This window comes from Rattus norvegicus, chromosome 1, assembly GCF_036323735.1.
Source record: "Rattus norvegicus strain BN/NHsdMcwi chromosome 1, GRCr8, whole genome shotgun sequence".
In the NCBI taxonomy this organism is placed as follows: Eukaryota; Metazoa; Chordata; class Mammalia; order Rodentia; family Muridae; genus Rattus; species Rattus norvegicus.
This window is the reverse complement of record NC_086019.1, coordinates 174,489,599-174,507,220: the sequence shown is the minus strand read 5'-3', so window position 1 is coordinate 174,507,220 and position 17,622 is coordinate 174,489,599. Positions and strand designations below refer to the sequence as shown.

The 17,622-nt window shown below is 47.7% G+C and overlaps 1 protein-coding gene across 7 annotated transcripts in view; it reads left to right on the top strand.

Annotated features, from left to right (window-relative positions):
- Positions 1-17,622, top strand: part of Irag1 (inositol 1,4,5-triphosphate receptor associated 1) — a 112,531-nt gene that overhangs the window by 21,693 nt on the left and 73,216 nt on the right. For 2 of the 7 annotated variants that reach the window (XM_006230047.5, NM_001105210.1), the window contains exon 2: positions 12,314-12,462. The exons of 1 other annotated variant lie outside the window; for it this stretch is intronic. In XM_006230047.5, coding sequence (XP_006230109.1) covers positions 12,403-12,462 — 60 coding nt within the window. In that variant the 5' untranslated portion in view covers positions 12,314-12,402. Of the gene's footprint in view, positions 1-4,089; positions 4,276-10,178; positions 12,463-17,622 lie in introns of those variants that run through there. 4 more of the 7 variants (XM_008759729.4, XM_063262927.1, XM_039078105.2 and 1 more) reach the window with 4 other exon arrangements.

Sequence of the window (17,622 nt, the reverse complement as noted above, 5' to 3'; positions counted from 1 at the left end):
CCTCAGGCCAAGTAGACAGAGCATCCAGGAGAGGTCAGGAAAGGCTTCTGGGAGGGCACATCCCCCAAAGACTCATGGTGAAGCCCCAGGGTCTAGGTCAGTGCTTGGTGCCTGGGAGGGTTGCACCCAACATGCCTTGCTGAGGAAATGGATGACTCAGACACCCATCATAGACAGCATCTCCAAACCAGGTCCCAACCACAGATCCCTATGGGTACTTTCCAGAATGAAATTGGAAGGGAGGTAAAGAAGGAGAGGGAAGAAGCGAAAGAGAAGCATGCTGGGAATTGGGCAGTTTGGGAGGGTTATGGGAGGTACTGAGTTGAAAGCTTATTTTAGTCTGATACAAAGTTTTGAAGAAAAGGCTCTTGCTACTGGTTTTCTGGGTTGACATTTTTTTCAGATCTTATATGGACAGAATCCTTTTCTCCCCATCCTCATTCCTGTCCCAAGGAATGCTTGTCTTCAGGTGCAGATGTCCAAGTGCTGCAGACATGCTGTTGTTGGCTTTGGTCCAGACACACACACTGGCTTCTGAGGGTCTGTGTGTGCAGTGCAGCCAGAACTTAGCTGGCAAATGGGTATGTTGTGTCTATTCCTCTGCCTCTAACAGAGACAAGTGTTCCCAAAGGCCTACCTCACAGGAATGAACGACTCCAGGCACCAAGCGAGAAAGACTTGCAAGTGCCAGTCTGTCCCCATATTGGAGAAAGGAGCTGAGGCTTGGGTTTTAAGGCTATTTCTACCTTGCATACCCTATGGCTGCCCTCTGTTGAGAAGGAAGTCCCAGGAGTGGCAGGGCAGTGGACACTGGCTTCTGCCTCCTCTGAGAACACACCTCCATTTTCATGGGTGCTGTGGCTAGCTCCCCGCTAGGGGCACTGTAGAGACCAGTGGGGTGTTTAGAGACTTTCTGCAGGTGGAGGCCGAAACTTCAGGTCCCATTGGTAAGACTGTCCTAAAAGTCAGTTTGCAGAGCACTCCTGGGTGGAACCACAGGGAAGTGAAAAGAAGGCCCTGCGCTTTGAGAGGGTGTCATGATGGAATTCTCTGGGGGGAAGTTTGCACACACATATGGCAGGAAAACCAGGAAATGTGGTTGAACTAGCTGTTTTTCTCATCCCAAATACCTGCCAAGAAGCCATTCGAGGAGGAAGGCTTCTCCCACACCCCAGCTTTGAGGATGGCGGTCTATCATGGCAGGAAGGCATGGCAGCAGGAGGGTGAGGCAGCTGGCACACAGTGTCACATTCGGAAGAGTGAGCAGGGAGCTGGGCTGCCCATGTGACCTCCAAGCGCGAGCCCCTGACACCCACTTCCTTCAGTGAGGTTCTCCTCCTTAAAGGCTCCCCAACACTCTGAATGACACCACCGGCTGGGAGAGGAGTGTCCAGACATGTGAGCCTGTGGGGGACATTTCCCGTTCAAACTAGTGAAAAGGAGAACTCAGAAGCTAACCTGGGGAAGCCCTCTGGGAATGGGGTGGACACGGCCACACCCCGGAATGTACAGCAACCCAACTGGTATATGCTCACATCTCTCCTGGAAGATGAAACATAGGGTTAGGTCCTCCTCACTTGTGTGGGGAACTCCAAAAGCCATGGTAAGGTTGCCAGTCCTAGAGGGCTCACAGATCCCAAGGCACCCTCAGACCCAGGACTCAGACTTTTAACATCTGTTTTGTGGAGTGTGTGACACTTTTTTTTCCTTTACTCAGTCATTTGGCTCCTCAAAAACCCCTCAGAGGTGAATTTCATGCTGACCCTTAGGTTTAGGCCTCACTGTCTACACGTGACTCTGAGGAAGAGGAAGAGAGGATGGGGAGGAAAGGCAGGGGGCAAAGGTGTGTTAGTTGCTGTTTTTGTCACTGACATCAAATACCTGACAGGAAGCAACCTGAGGAAGAAATGATTTATTTTGCAGGGACAATCCATCATGGAGGAGGGTGGGGGTGAGAAATGGGAGGTAAGGGGGTGGCAAATATAGTGGTGTTGTTGCTCAGGCTGTGGTGGGAGATGTGGGAGATGTGAGAGGCGTGGGAGGCTAGGGACAGGAAGCAGAGACCAGAGAGGAAGCCAGATAGGGCCATAAAGCTCAAGGCCCACCCTCCAGAGATCAATCCACTTCCTTTAGCCAGGCCACACCTCTCTGCTGGTCTGCAGCCTTCCACAATAGCAATGCCAGTTTAGAGACCAAGTATTTGAGCACAGAGGTCTGTGGTGGACATCTTTACATTCAAACTGTCTCAAAAGAGGACCCAGGCTGTCAGTGTTATCCTTAGTTGAGTTAAGAAGCGCGTGTCTCCGTGCACCCCTTACTTGAACATTTCCTGTCATTGATGCCTATGGCAGTTGTGAGGCCCAGAGGAACATACTTAAGGGCATAAATCAGGGGTGGCAACTGGTAGCTGCAGTCTGAGTCCCCAGAGATGCATGTTTGGTCCTTGTGGTATTTCTATACTTTTTTTTTTTCTTTTTGCTATTAGTTTTAACGTTTCTAAATCAGGTGATTTTATTTTTAGCACTAGAGTCTTGGCTTTTCTTGGAAACTGGAACTGCTTGCCAACAAAAGATAATATCTCTTCCTGACCCCCAAACTGAATAGTAGCCACCCTGGTTAAATGACTGTTGCACTCTCTGCCACCACAGACCCTATCAATCCACAGAGGAGGCTCTGCCATTCATCTTACTTGCCTGACCCCAGAAGGAGGAGTGTGCTCTATCTTTTCATGCACCCTATTTTCTCAGAAGCTGCTTCTCAACTAAAGCAAAACCTCCTTGTTATGTGTCACAGATTGGCTGTTGTTGATTCACTCAACAAACACAGAGAGTGGCTCTTCTGTGCTTGTCCCTGTACTGGACAGCATTGAGATATGAACGTTTATGTCTTTATAATGAATATTTATAAGGATATTCATTCACCATGAAAGTATGAATGAGACAAGCTCTTGCTACTGAGGCATTTAGATTCTAACTGAGCTGGGACCCATGCAAAGCTCTCTGGAAGAAGTCACAGTGGAGCCGTGAGCATGTCTCCTGAAATACAAAAGGGTTCCTGCAGATGGGACCGAACAGAGAATCGCAAATGGGGAGATCCCCTGGGTCACCTGCAGGGACAGATATAACATCAGAGCCACTGGAGTCCTTACATTAGGGAGGACAAAGTCAGAGAAGGAAATGCACACGAGGAGGCCAAGGTTAGATGCCTGCTTCCTTGTAGGCTGGGAACAAGGAGAAGGAGTTGCCCCAGGAGGTGGGGGCCACAAGGCAGCCCCAGCAGAGGTGAGGAGATGGCTTCATTCCCTTTAGCATCCAGGAATAACACAGCTCTGCTAACACTCAGTAGTTATTTATTTATTCTGAAATTTTGCTATCTTTGTTTTATGTGAGTGTGGGTTTGTTGTCTGTACCCTACTTGCATTCTTGACATTCACAGAGGCCAGAAGAGGGTTTCAGATCTCCTACCCTTGGAGTTACAGATGGTTGTGGGTGCTGGGGGTTGTATCCAGGTCCTCTGAAAAGTAGCCAGTGTTCCTAACTGATGAGCCATTTCCCAGCCCCTGCCCAACATCAGGATTTTAGCCCACTGCAAGGGAAGTTGGCTTTCAATATGAGCATTGTAAAATTAAATAAATTTGTATTGTCTTACATCACCAACTTAGCAGTGATTGGTTGTAACAGCAGTAAGAAAAAAAAAAACAGGAAAGGAATCACTTTTCTTGTGGTAAAGAGAAGGAGGGGGTGTTTGAATTGGGTTTTGAAGGACAAGTAGGAGGTCTTCAGGGATCGAAAGTAGCTCAGGCATAGGGGGGAAGAGGTCACCAAAGGTTATTAAAAGTGCAGTGAGTATCCCCAGAGTGGCTCTTTGTTGGACACTGTGGTCCGAGCATACAGCCTCTGTGTTACTTCCGGGAGGACTTGAGTAAAGGCAATTGGAAGGCTCATAGCCAGGGCGATAATGTTCTGTGTGCACCTGACAGAAATGAAAGCCAGGTTTGCCCAGCTTCAGAGTGTACAGCAAACACTCACAGCCAGCACTCTGGGAGAAGAGTTGACCCCCATGGTGGCACTCACTCAGCTCTCCCTGCAGATGCTCCTATTACTGCTAAGTGAATGTCACTAATGACAGCCGAGACGAGGTGGACGATGGCACGTCACTGTCGACAGTTCCCACTGCAGAAGCTTCTGAAGAGCACAGGTCCTCGTGAGACCTAACAAGATTCCAAGAGAGTGGCCGAGGATTGACGTCCTTCAGTTTTAGCTAACGTACTCAGTTGTAAGTCTGTGTGACTGTATCTGTACTCCGTGTGTGTGTGTGTGTGTGTGTGTGTGTGTGTGTGTGTGTGTACGTGCGCACACATGAGTGCAGGCAGAGGCCAGAGGTCAACCTCTACTGTTGTTCCTCCATAACTTGCTTTGAGACGGGGTCTCTTGTTGGAACTTGGGGCTTGCCTATTAGGTTAGGCTGGAAAACGTAAGATTTGGCCCTTGTGAGCCAGGTGATCAGTCCCTGAAACCTACCACAGAAGCTTGTCTAAAGCACAAGGCCTAAGGTGGAAGGCTCAGCCAGGTTTAATAATTCTCAGATTAACCTACCTGGACAACGCAAAACCAATCTCAGAGCCGGAGTCTGGTCCCGACATTCCATTTATTCTGAGCATCCCTTGGGGACCCTATTCTTTATGGGGTCTCTTGGAGCTGGGCATACCACGTGGTCCTTGACTCCATTGATGACTCATGTCACCCTGGCATGGGTTACTAGGGAAGTATTTCTGGGCAGCCAGGCACAAAGGGCAAGATTTATTTCTGCTTGGAGCCAAACAGGAGGTTCAGATACTTTCCTGCCATTGCCGGTGCCTTTGAACTGCCTCGGATTGAGCAATCACACATATTTCCAAGAAAGAAAAAAACCAGTTTTCAAGCAGACTTATTTTTTTAAAAAAGAACTGCTGAAGTGAACAAGCTGGAGAGGAAACCTGGGGAGATGTTTTGGCTTATTTCCTGTCATGATGGGGAGGGGAAGTGGGGGAGGGACAGGGAGGTCTGGCCCTAGCCTGAGCATTCTTCAGAGGCTGAGGGATGTTGAGCATGGATAACCAGGGCTGGCCCAAGCCTCCCTGTGCTCCAGTGGCTTGTGCACCAAGGACTTCCTAAGTATCAGGCAAGGGGGAATGTGGCATTGGTCCTGATGGCTGCGCACATAATGGTGCTTTGCTCTTGTACATGGTGCTGTGCCCTCTTACATGGTGCTGTGCCCTCTTACATGGTGCCGTGCCCTCTTACATGGTGCCGTGCCCTCTTACATGGTGCCGTGCCCTCTTACATGGTGCCGTGCCTCTTACATGGTGCCGTGCCCTCTTACATGGTGCTGTGTCCTCTTACATGGTGCTGTGTCCTCTTACATGGTGGTGTCCCCTTGTACACGGTGGTGTGCCTTGGTTTGTAGGTGATTGCCCACTGTAGCAAACAAGTACCTGGGCTGCTGCAGGGACACACTGAATCCTTCTCAGGGCAGCCCCAGGTTTGGGCACTGAAGTGACTGGGCTGTCCAGATCATGGGATGTCGCAGCCTCCAGAGGATGTGCCTGAGCATGGTCTATTTTGACACACACTCACCTCTTTGGGAATCTCTTCCTTAGAGTTCTGTCTGGGAAACAGGCCCAAGACTTCAGGCTATGGGCTGCTCACTTTCCAAGAGAATCGGGAAGCAGGACCCTCTGGGACACCCCAGCCTCAGCACTCTCACTGTCTTCCCCTCACCCCATCATCCTGGGGAAGGAGGGTTGCTTTGACTTGAGTCTGTATCCCCCTTTTCCTTTCCTCCCATGTACTTGTATAATCACATTTAATCACAAAACCCACCAGGAAAGTGGTCGCCATGTGTGGTCCGTGAGAACAACAGAGAAGGCCAATGCCGTCTAACCATTCCCATTCCCAGTCTATGTTCTCCATCCATCCTTACTCCCTGTTCTTCCCAGCAACTCAAATATGCTTTCAGGGAAGAGTCTGGGAGCCCATTGTCAGACAGATGGTGTAAGTGTTCATCCATGTATCCCTCTGTCCAGACAACCCAGGTATGAGTGTGGCCAGTCACTGTGGAAAGCCTTCTCTTGGAGCTGGAGGGGGGGGTCATCTGTCGCTTGTGCACAGAAACCTTTGGAACTCACCATCACCACAGAGGTGGCAGAAATAACTGGGACTTTGAACTAGGCAGAGTCAGGACTAATAGTATAGGGCTAATGGAGACCTGGGCCCGACTCTAGCACAGACCCAAAGTTAGCCATGGCATAGGCTGGGACTGATCACATCACAGACTCAGTAACGTGTTTGCTGACTGCCTTTCAGACTTTCTCCTGAAGCCACTGGCTGTCTACCAGTCAAAGTGTAGACATTGCCAGCGGTCATAGACCTCACAGTTCCTGTCATGTCTAATGCTCATTTAGTGTATACAGGGAAGAAGCCCTGGTTACGCAAAGCTCTGTACAATTCTGAACCACTGGGATAAACAACAAAATTTTGGCACTTTGTTCAGGTTTTGGTGACTGTAGCTGGGAGAACTCAGATGGCTATTCAGAGCAGGCATGGAAAATTCCAGAAAGCATGTTATGTCTGCATGTGGCAGGAGTTTACTACTCTAACTCTAATACCAGTCCTAAAAGGTACACAAGGTCATCTTCTTTTTACAAATGAGAAAAGAGGAGGCCAAGGTATACTAACCCAGCAAGGTAGAGCTAGGAGAGTTGCAACTGTATCTGCTGAGCTCTTGCAACTGTATCTGCTGGGCTCTTGGGCATGCAGGAGGTACACTCAGTCCACTCAGGGTACAAGACATAGATCTGCACTTGGCTAGGCCATAGAGTTTCTGCCCAGTAGCTCAGGCTCATCTTAGTCGCCTGAGGACATTCTCTGAGGCCACCCAGGGTGAGGACAGGAAAGAGGATCCTTTCTTTTGTGAGTGACACCAGAGTAGAAGGGGGACTAAAGGCTCTGCTCTCACTCTGGCTTGTCTTTTGTCCTCAGCCAGTCTCACTCATCCCCCAGGAGCAAGGGGTCATGGTCCTTTTCTGAAGCTGACCTTCCATAGATGTGGCCTTAGTCAAATTCCTCCCCTGCTCTCAGCTTCAGCTCCCCATCTGTAAAAGTGGGAACAGGAAGCAGCCTCCTGCCTCTCTGAATTTGTAGAGGGACTGAGAGAGATGTGTGTATAGTTACTCCAAGCAGTCTCCTGCCTCAACCCTTTGTCCAGAAAGAAGCTAGGCTGGATATTAATAGCAACCTAATCACACTCACATTCTTTGAGTGCTAAATGAAAGCAAAAATCCCAGGCTGGAAGAACAGAACCCTCCCTTCTGAGAAGCCCGAGTCACCCCTGTTTAGGTTCATGAAGCTTGCTTAACCCCTTGCTTCCCACAGAACCTCTCAGCTCTCCTAGATTAAAAGAGCTAGTTGGAGTCACACAGCATGCAAGCCATGCTCCTGGGACACTGTGGCTTCAAGGGAGGAGTTTGATCTTTTCTGCACAGGTCACAGGGCTCTGAGAGAGGCCAGCAGGCTTGGCCCCACAGGGAGCTGCAGAGTCAGGCAGATATACTGGGCTTGCCTGCCACTGCAATTCCTAGGTGATGTCTTCAGGCCACTGTCATCTGCCAAATGGGACTAATCGTGTTACCAGTGTTAGAACATCCATTGCCACCTGCCAGGGAGGCTGAAAACACCGAGAGTATTTCCATAAACACGGTTCCTGTCTCCCCTGACTCCTGAAGGAGGCCTGGTGCTTGCAGGCCGATGGGACCTACCAGGTGGGACGAATTTCCCATATCTACTCTAGATACTTCAGGTTCCCCAGGACAGTGAGCACAGGAAGCCCCTAATGGCTGCTGGGAATAGAATAAATTGTGGCCTCTATTTCCAGAGCCCTCCTGCCTTCCCCCACTTCTGTCCCCCGACAGCTCACAGGATTCTAAGGCAGAACCTTATGGGGCAGAACCTATGCTTTTGACCTTCATGTGAGGCTTCCTGGAATGAATGGTTCAATGACAAGTGTCTGGACAGTTGTGTGACTAGAAGAGTAAGAAGTGAGTCCAATGAGTGGGCCGCTGCCTCTCACAGCAAACGAACACATCGTTACACGACATACCAGGGACAGGAAACCTCAAGCTTGGACCTTGTCTGGGCAAGTACACGTGTGGGCAAGCTCACACTTGAAGGTCAGAGGACAACCTCAAATGTCATTTAGTCTTCTACCTCATTTGTGCTACATACACCAGGCAAGGTGGCCTATCAGCGTCTTGAATTTTCCTGTCTTCTCCCCCTGTCTTTCCTAAGAAGCAACGGGATCACAGATACCTGCTATCATATCCACTATTATGTAGACTCTGGAGATTTGAACTCAGGTCCTCATGCTTGTGCGACAAGCACTTTACTATTGAGCCATCTCCCAAAGCTGGGCCCCTCCCTTTACCCTTATAAGATACCTTTGGCTTGGCAACCAAAGGTTCAGTGTTACTTCCTCTCCCTGCCTCCGGGAGGTTATTCCCCAGTTCTCCCTCCTGGAGTGGGGTGGGGCTCACACGAGGCTTTTTGGCTGTCCCCTAGGTAAGAGACAAGATGATGTCTTTGGACTCAGACTTATTAGCTGCACGGCCTTGCTGATTGTTTCTCTGCCTCGGTGCTTTATTATATTAAATGAAAGTAACACAACCTACAGAAAATGGCTGGGGTACAGCTAGGTCAGGGGAGAAGGACGGCTTCAGAAAAGCTTCATGAGCCCCTGCTCCTGGGGTATGAGTGTGAGGCTGGCATTTGCTTAGCGTGTTCAAAGCCTTGGGTTCAATTCCCAGCATTGCACGAAAGCAAAACTAAATAAATAAACACCCTGTCCTGTAGGGGTTAAGCATGAGCACGTGACCATACATAGTCGTGTTGGATACCCAGTAGGGAAACTTGACATATGGATGTCAAAGGCATTTCATTTTGCTTTCTTTCATGAAGCAAGTAAAATATCTAAGGATGGTTTAGGGACCCTTAGCCTCTTCACTTACACAAATGATTGGATGATTATCCCAGCAGAGGCTCTTGGGTAGTTTACCCTATGTACAAAGGTAACGGAACCCTGTCTTGTTTGTTTCTCTCCTCTATGCCTCAGTTTTCTTCCCTGTAAGATGGACCTGGTTCTATTTAACTATTGTTAAGAGGCCAGATGAATAGAATCCAAAGAGCTAATTGGTTCTTGGCGTGACTCACATAACCTGACCTGGCTGGAGAAGCTTTAGGAAATATTTGGAAGTGGATTGAAAGGGAGGCAGAGAGGCAAGCATGACTCAGTGTTCTCTCCTTTTATGGGCTGGCACTCCAGACCATGGCTTCCTGGAGGCTGTATTCCAAACCAAGCTGTGATGGATATGAGGTCTACACGCCTGTTAGTCCCCACAGACCCCCCAGATGTCACCCTGGGGACTGGACTGGGATTGTAACCTTGCTATTTTAAGCAGCAAGCTTATAATAATGGGTGGGAAAGCACACGGAACCTGAGTAGCATGGGGATGGCCCACAGCAGGCCTGCAGGGGTTCACATAGAGCCTCAGAGCTCCATCTTGTTCACCTATGAGACTGCAGCCAGCCTCCATTTTGTCTTCCCCACCATGGTGTGTATGACCTCATTCTTGACACTTGGTTTCTGGCTGGCCTGGGACTGGCAGAGGTCTGTCTTCAAGAGAGGGAAGAGGAGAGTTAGGGAAGGGGGTGTTTCTGGTATGGCTTTATAATCCTAGGACCTCTGAATGGACCCTGGGCTGGGAGGTCCTTTTGGTTGGTTGTGTCTAGATAGAATCTGGGACTTCAGAGTAGGAAAAAGCCATGGTCGGCATTCCTGTGACCCCTGGAGCCAGCCAATATTGAAAGTCTCCCAACAACAGCAAACTCTTGACATTGAAGTTGTGGTCTGTTTCATCTTTAACTGGCTCTGGCCACTAGAAGGTCCCTCACTCGGCCATACACCTGTTCTCTGGAGACCTCGGGGACACATGACTACCTTTTAGATATCTAAGAAGAGATTGATTTTCCCTTGCAGTTTCTCTGGCCTGGGCTAAAGTCTTAAGCTCTTTTTGTAAAAAAGATTTATTTATTTATTATATACAAGTACACTGTAGCTGTCTTCATGCACACCAGAAGAGAGCATCAGATCTTATTACAGATGGTTGTGAGCCACGATGTGGTTGCTGGGATTTGAACTCAGGACCTCTAAGAGAGCAGTCAGTGCTCTTAACCACTGAGTCATTTCTTCAGGCCAATTTTGAGCTCTTAAACACAAATTCTTGCCTCGTAGAATTTTCTTTTTCTTTTCTGAACATGGTCTTGCTTGTCTGAATCTTTAGTACACAGTATGCTCTGTGTAAATTAAGACCTAAACAGAAAGTGGAATAGCTGTCTCTTGGACTTTGGAAACTATTCCTATTAAGATAGGTTGACTTGCGGGGATGAGTCAGTGACGTGACCTGAGAAGGAGAGCCAACTCGTTTCCCTTGATTCCTCTCATTACATGCGGTCCCCTCAGCACTCCTGATGTCATTGCTGCTCATGCTAGCATCTAAGTAAAGACAATGAAATTATTCCAACAGCTCATCTTTTAGGGAAACTTGATGTTCAGTTCCTTCATCCAGTAGCCTTTGAGGATGAAAGATCGTGATCCTGGCCCCATAGCTTTTAGTCTCTAGAGTCAGGATAACTCTGTTTGGAGCTAAGCCCAGCACGGCTTCTTCTCCGCCAGCTCATTTACTGTGCTCAGCCCTGAGGCTATTCTGCAAATAGATAAGTTCCATTCTTATTTCTGTATTATGACTCAGCTCAAACTCCCCTCATAATGTAGAGCCATCCCTAAAACCACATCTCATGCACTCAGCCTGCATAGTTAGGGAGTCTTGCTTGAGGTCTCCTAACTCCACATTCTGAGGTGTTTACATCAACCACGTTCTCAGTTGCCTTCCGATACTGGACTCAGGACCCCATGAGGGACAAAAACTACACCCCTCTCTCTTTGTGTCACAGCATAGGCACAGGCCTGGTAAAAAGATTGTTTGTGGAGAAAGAATGACTGATTCAGCCAGGTGTGGAGGCACATTCCTGGAATCCTAGCACTTGGAAGATGAAGAAAGGGGAATCAGTCAGCCTCAGCTATGAGTTTGAAGCCAACATATCAAACTCTCAAAGATATGTCAAACTCTGTCTTAAATCAGAAAGGAAGGAAGGAAGGAAGGAAGGAAGGAAGGAAGAAAGAAAGAAAGAAAGAAAGAAAGAAAGAAAGGAAGGAAGGAAGGAAAGAAGGAAGGAAGAGAATTCAGTGCATGAATACTGTAGTTGAGATGAGATTTTCAAGATGACCAGCAAGCGTCACCCCAAATGCTTCAATTCTGCTTTGGGTACCTATTAGAATAAATGCAAAAGCCAAGATGGCACCCCCCTTTAACAGCTCCTGGTCTAAATGTCTCCAACTCTTTAGAAACAAAGCAACCACCATTTTAAATGGATATTTTGAATCTTCATAGCGAATCAGACACCTTCCCCATCTTAGAGGTCCGGGGGCTGCAGTGTCCTGCAGCTAATGCCAGGTATCAACCTGGATTGCAGCACTCTGGTTTAGAGAATGTTCCAGACCCTCTCTGTGGAGCAGAAAGGGATGTCATGGGAAACAGCAGACATTCCTAGGGGCTCTATCACTCAGCAGACTCTCACCTAGGACCTGTGACACAGTGCTCACTCAGTTAATGGCATTGTCCTTTGTTCTCCCCCTAGGGAGGAGGCAGGCCACAGGAACGGCTGTATAGGCCTCCAATCAGGAAGACCTGGGTACAAACAGTTTTCTCTGTGACTTAAGACAAATGGCTTCCAACCTGAGAGGCTCTTCCTTCAGCTGTAGAATGGGACTATTGATGCCTACCTACATCCAAGGTCATCACTGGGAGTCAATTTGGTAATGGAAGTCATGCAGTCGGTCGGAGCTCAATAGATGGTATCTAATCTCAATGAACTGTCCTCCCTTAGCTATAGCTTTGCGGAGCTGACATGTTTCTCTTCTGGAATAGCTATGTTTACTGTAAGGACCAACTTAGATGCAAAAGGTCACCTCTGCCCATGTAAACAAAGCCAGAGAGCAGGAGGCAGTGCAATTCCCAATGCCTGCTCCCAGCCTCGCCTCGTCTGACCTCTGGTGTTGATGCAAAACCAAACAGCTGATTTGTGGCTCTTGGATCCTGGAAAGGGAACCCAGCTTGGAACAGGGATGGGAAGGAGTTTGACTTGTCCTTTTGGCGTCTCCCCAGCCTGCGGAGCCCAAGCCTCTTGGAGCATCTTTGGGGTTGTCACAGCAGAGGTTCCAGGCACGCACAGCCACTCCAACCAGGCGGCTGCCATGCCCCACATTCCTGAGGATGAGGAGCCCCCCGGAGAGCCACAGGCAGCCCAGACCCAAGTAAGTGCCCCTTCCTGCCCATGGCTAGCCTGGGTGGGGGCCAAGCTAAGCATTCTGGGCTGAGGCCACAGCTTTCAAACTGGCATAGTGGGTAGCCAGTGTAGGCTGCAGTGGGTGCCTGGGGAAGATGTGTGGCTTTCACTATGAAGAATATGCTATCCTGAGTTTATTTAGGCGGCCAGGGTCCCGTGAATCCTGAGTATGAAACCATCTAGAGAGTAAATGACTGTGACAAGTCAAATCACCTTGGCCCAAAAATGCTCCCTCCTACACTTGAGAAAGATATAGCAGGCAACCAAAAGTTCATAGGAAAGGGTTTCAGTAAAAAATGATGATAAAATAAAAATAAATTTCAAAATGTTCAGTAAGAGTACCTTCAATGAGGCCAGCATGGTGGCCTGTAGTCCCAACCTCAGGAAACTGAGGTAGCAGATTGTGATGAGTTCCAGACTAGCTTAGGCTACAGACTGAGACCCTATCTCAAAGAAAAACAAAACCCCAGACAAATAACAGCAAAGAAGGTATCATTGAGCCTTTGTTTTGCAAATAAGATTCAGTAATTTTTGGCTTTATATGTATCATAAAGAATAGATTATGTTAATTCTCAAGTTGAACCAAGAGTCAAACATTTTGCTGTTGGTATATTATTTGTTTTATCTTTGTAGTGTATGCATGTGTGTTCTTGTACATGGAAGCCAGAGGTTGATGTTGCCTTCTTCTTCTCCACTTTACTTTTTTGAGGCAGGGTCTCTCACTGAACCTGGAACGCATCAATTTAATAAGACTGGCTGGCCAGAAATTCCTAGGGGTCTCCCTGGCTGTTTCTCACGTTATCCCTGTCCTTTTCTTTGTGGGTGCTAAAGGAGACAAACTCAAGTTCTCATGGTTGCACAATAGGGGCTTTCTGATTGGACCATCTCTCCAGCCTGTTTATTTTTTTTTCTGTCAACCAAACAATGTGATCACGCAATCTCACATCCTTTACATCTTGTTTTATAGCAACACCACCAAGAGAATGTTTAAAGTGTAAGGCTATACCCATTTCCCCAAGTACTGAAGTCATTCCCTTCTGAAGAACCCATCTTTCCATCACAATCATATTTTCTTTATCTGGTCACTGGCCCAGCTCCATCCGATCCTCTCAGATGAAAGGCCTTGCTCATGAAGGTCACCAGCATTATTTACTTTGACTTGAACTTTACAGTTGGTTTGCACTGAACTTGTGCTGTCCTCTTGCATCCGACTGTGGTCCCACACTGACCAGCGCCAGATGAAACAGGCTTGCTAAGCAAGAGAAGAGCGTGTGAATGAGCACCATTTTTACCAGATGGGCAGATTCCTAGTGAGCGTTTTCATACCGTGATGGCATTGACTTTCTGACATATTGTAACAGTGAGGACTAAGCAATCATTTAGAAATGAATAGTTCCTCGTATCTTCACATTCCAGGTCCATGAGTTTGAGGTGTGACCTTGGCAGCTCAGGGGTGGGAAAATGTCTTTTACTTGAACATGTAAAAATGAGCTGCACTCCCATCTCCATCTACAGACCACAGTTCAAGGTTCTAGGGAAAGGTCCACGACCATCCTGGGGCGTCTTGAGCCATAGTGGGTGCTGATCATCAGCACCCCTCAAGGCAGCTGACGGCTGGGGGAAGGGAAAGGGGGTCACAGCAGAAGGCAGACACTGGTGAGCAGATTCAAGTGTGACTGTTCCATCCATCTTTCTTTAACTCTGTCACTTCTGTGTTCTTCCCTGACCTTTATGGTACCCTTACTAACAACGGAACCACACTAATTCTCATGTAAAACCAGGATCCCAAATCTTGGGCAATTTCCTCAGTTGACCCAAAAATGAATATGGGTTTTTGTGACCACCACGGCCAGCAAAATAAGCATCTATGGGAGGCAAGACGGTAGTTTAATTGAACATGACTAAGTAGCCATGTTGGTTCAAACTTTGGAGTCTGACTTGGAGTGGTTTCTTCTAGGCATATTTAAGCACAGGACAATTTGGTGAAAATGTCCCTGGTGATAATTAACTCAATCCTGTGTGTACAATCAAGCACAAATGAAGCTAAATAAAGTTCAGATGTGACTATATCAAAACTCTTTGTAAAGTCCATGTGACACCATCCACTAAATGGGTTCTATAGATTGAGAAAAACAAGCTTTTGATAAGGGTCTAGGGGAGATTCCAGTGTGGTCTTGGTCATGCATAAAGCACAAAGACTATTAACCACATCTTCTCCCAGCCTCGTGTTTAGATAGCAGGTCATACATCCTTTCTTTAGAAAGAACAACCCTGTGTGTTTGACATTCCAGGTTCTCTGTCTGTGAGCACTGAGACCTTTGTGCCTCTTACAAATAAAAGCACTCCCAAAGCTAGTATAATAAAAGATTAGCCAAGATACAGTCTCATCCCTAGATGAAGAACAATTGGAGTCCTATTCTTCCTACGTCTTTAGCTCTCAGCATTTAAGAGAAGATGCTGCTCTTGTAGAGGACCTGAGTCCAGTTCCTAGTACCCATCCAGACATCTGTTAGCTGCTTGTAAGTCCAGCTGTATGAGGGCCAGGCCTGGGTGAAGCTCCTTAGAGGTACAGCATTGGGAGGAACCCATGAGCTAGCTGTAGAGTCAATGGTAAGACCCTTGAGTGGTCAGTAGGAGCCCCGAATACCAGTTCCCCACAAGCTACGCCTACCTGTAAGCTGGAGCCAGAACTAATATTTACAAATAATGAGGTGGGCTCTGATGGTCTCTGAAGGCTTTTCAGGTGTGATTCTGTCTCTGGACTTGTAGGAATCTGAAGCTATTCTGAAAGGTTTGGCAACTTGCAATAGCTGAGACAGCAATGAACCTGGAGGAGGAGGATGCTTGAGGGACTCAAGCCAACTGGGATCCAGGAGACCCAGGTCCCTCAGAGAAGAGAGAACAGGGTTTAAGACTATGATCTCTGTGTTCTGACAACATTGGCCTCCCAGCCCCTCTGCATCCTCATCCAGAAACCTGGAAGCCAAGTCTGTTAGATTTCTCATCCCTGTGATTCCCTGTATGCTACTTTGAACAAGCGTTAGCTGTTGCCACTTCTGTTCAGCCTGCTCAGCTCAGCTCTGAGGTGGTTTAGACCCTTACACAGAGGTTCAAGATCCATATGAGATTCTCATTCTTTTACTTTCTGGTCTTGCTACCAGGCTCTGGGCCTCTCTGAGTTCTCTGGAAGCCAGTTAGGCATGGTTAGTAAAGAGCCTCTGCCCACACTGGGCTCCTGAGGCAGCACAGCCACAGGGGAGCTTCAGATCTCCCAAGCTAGCTGGAGCCTCCAGGGGCAGAAGCCTGACTCCCTGGGAGTACAGAAGCCAGGCAGCAGGAAAGCAAGGCTGGCCAGGGTTCAGCCGGAAGTCCCCGTTCTGTGTAAATTCCCACTCTGTAAAACAGGCAAGGGACAGAGCATCCTTCCAAGTTTATAGCTCCCTGGGGTCCAGCCCTAGTTTTGAATACTCTGGTCCCAAGCCTCTGTTTCCCACCACTAGCCTGAGTACTAGCTGAGTCCTCACATCAAAACCCCTGAAGAGGGAGAGATAGATTGTTCTCTTCACTGCAGCTGCTAATTGGAAGCTGTAATCCATCCCTACAGTGTAGCAAAGGCTTCTGGCAATGACCCTGCAGTAAGTTCTTGGCAGCATGCGTTCTCTGGGGCCCGGGCCCAGGCAAGGACACAGGGACTATACTCAAGGTGCTGACTGAATTGAAGCTGTTGGGACACATGCCTGGAATCTTTAGGGACCACAGAACGACAGGCTATCGACTGGAAGGGTCCTAGATCACTATGTCTTAGTTTGCTTTTTGTTACTGTGATAAATACCATGATAAAATGTAGCCTGGGGAAGAAAGGGTTTATTTTATGTTTCACTTCCAAGTATCAGTACATTACTGAGGGGAGTCAGGCAGGGGCCTGGAGCAGAAAGCATGGAGGATGCATACTGGTCTGTCCCTTTTTCACTGTGCAGCCGCAGACCCCAGATGCAATGTGACCAAATCATCAGTGTTTTCCTGAGCTGTCACCAGAAACTACTTCAGAAGCTGACTCATTGGGACAGCATGCATTCTGTCATACTTGGCACACGTGGGGTGTAGGGGCCCAGTGTAAGACCTTGGGTTCTACTTGCCCAAGTTCTTTTCTCCTTTGGGGGTTTCTAGAAGTCTCTAGGAAAAGGTTGCTATAGCTCATGGACAGAGCATCTGCCTTTCTGTTGTCAGCATTCACTACTACTACACTTCTGTCTTTCCTCCCAGCACACAAGGCCACTTGATAATGATAGGCATCCAGGCACCGGAAACTATTCAACTATATTAATACATTTAGCTTTAGATTAAAAAATTACTCTTCGGGAACATTTCCTACATTTATACAATGTATTTTGATCCTATTCACCCACCACTCCACCCTTCAATTCTCCATAGTGCCCACCCATTTCTTGTACCCTTTGTTATTAATAGCTACCTGAGTTCCTTTAGTGATACTTATTCCACATGTACAAGAAGGCATGGCCAACCAACTAGCAGCTGCTTTCCAGATGGAGAATGATTCTTCCTCTTCCATAGCTACCAACTGCCAGTAGTTCTTCTGCTAAAGGTATGGGAGTCCCTCTCTCACCATGCTGGAATTTTGACTAGCTTGATCTTATGAAGGTCTTGTGTAGGTAAGCACAGTTGCTGTGAGTTGGTATGTTCAACTACCATGCAATGTAAAGGTTAGCATTTTATATCTCTTCTTCCTACTGATTCCTCCATTCTTTTTGTTCCCTCCCTGAGCCTTGGATGGTGGGAGGTTGATAAGATGGCCCATTGACAGCTGAGCACTCATGGCTACTCAGCACCTTGACCAATTATGAGTCTCTGCATTAATTACTACCCATGGCGAAAAGAAGCTTCTTTGTGAAATTGAGAGCAGCACAAGTCTATGGACATAAACATATATATTTAGAAGACAGTTGGAAAGTATGACCACTTAGCAAAATAACAGTAGTTTCTACCCCACGGTCTACAATCTCCCTAAGTCACGGACTTTTGATCAGGTTTCTAGCATCCGGCATAAAACTCAACCTGGAGATCAGGGCTCACATCCAACCAGAAAGGATTGTTAATCATATAATAATTA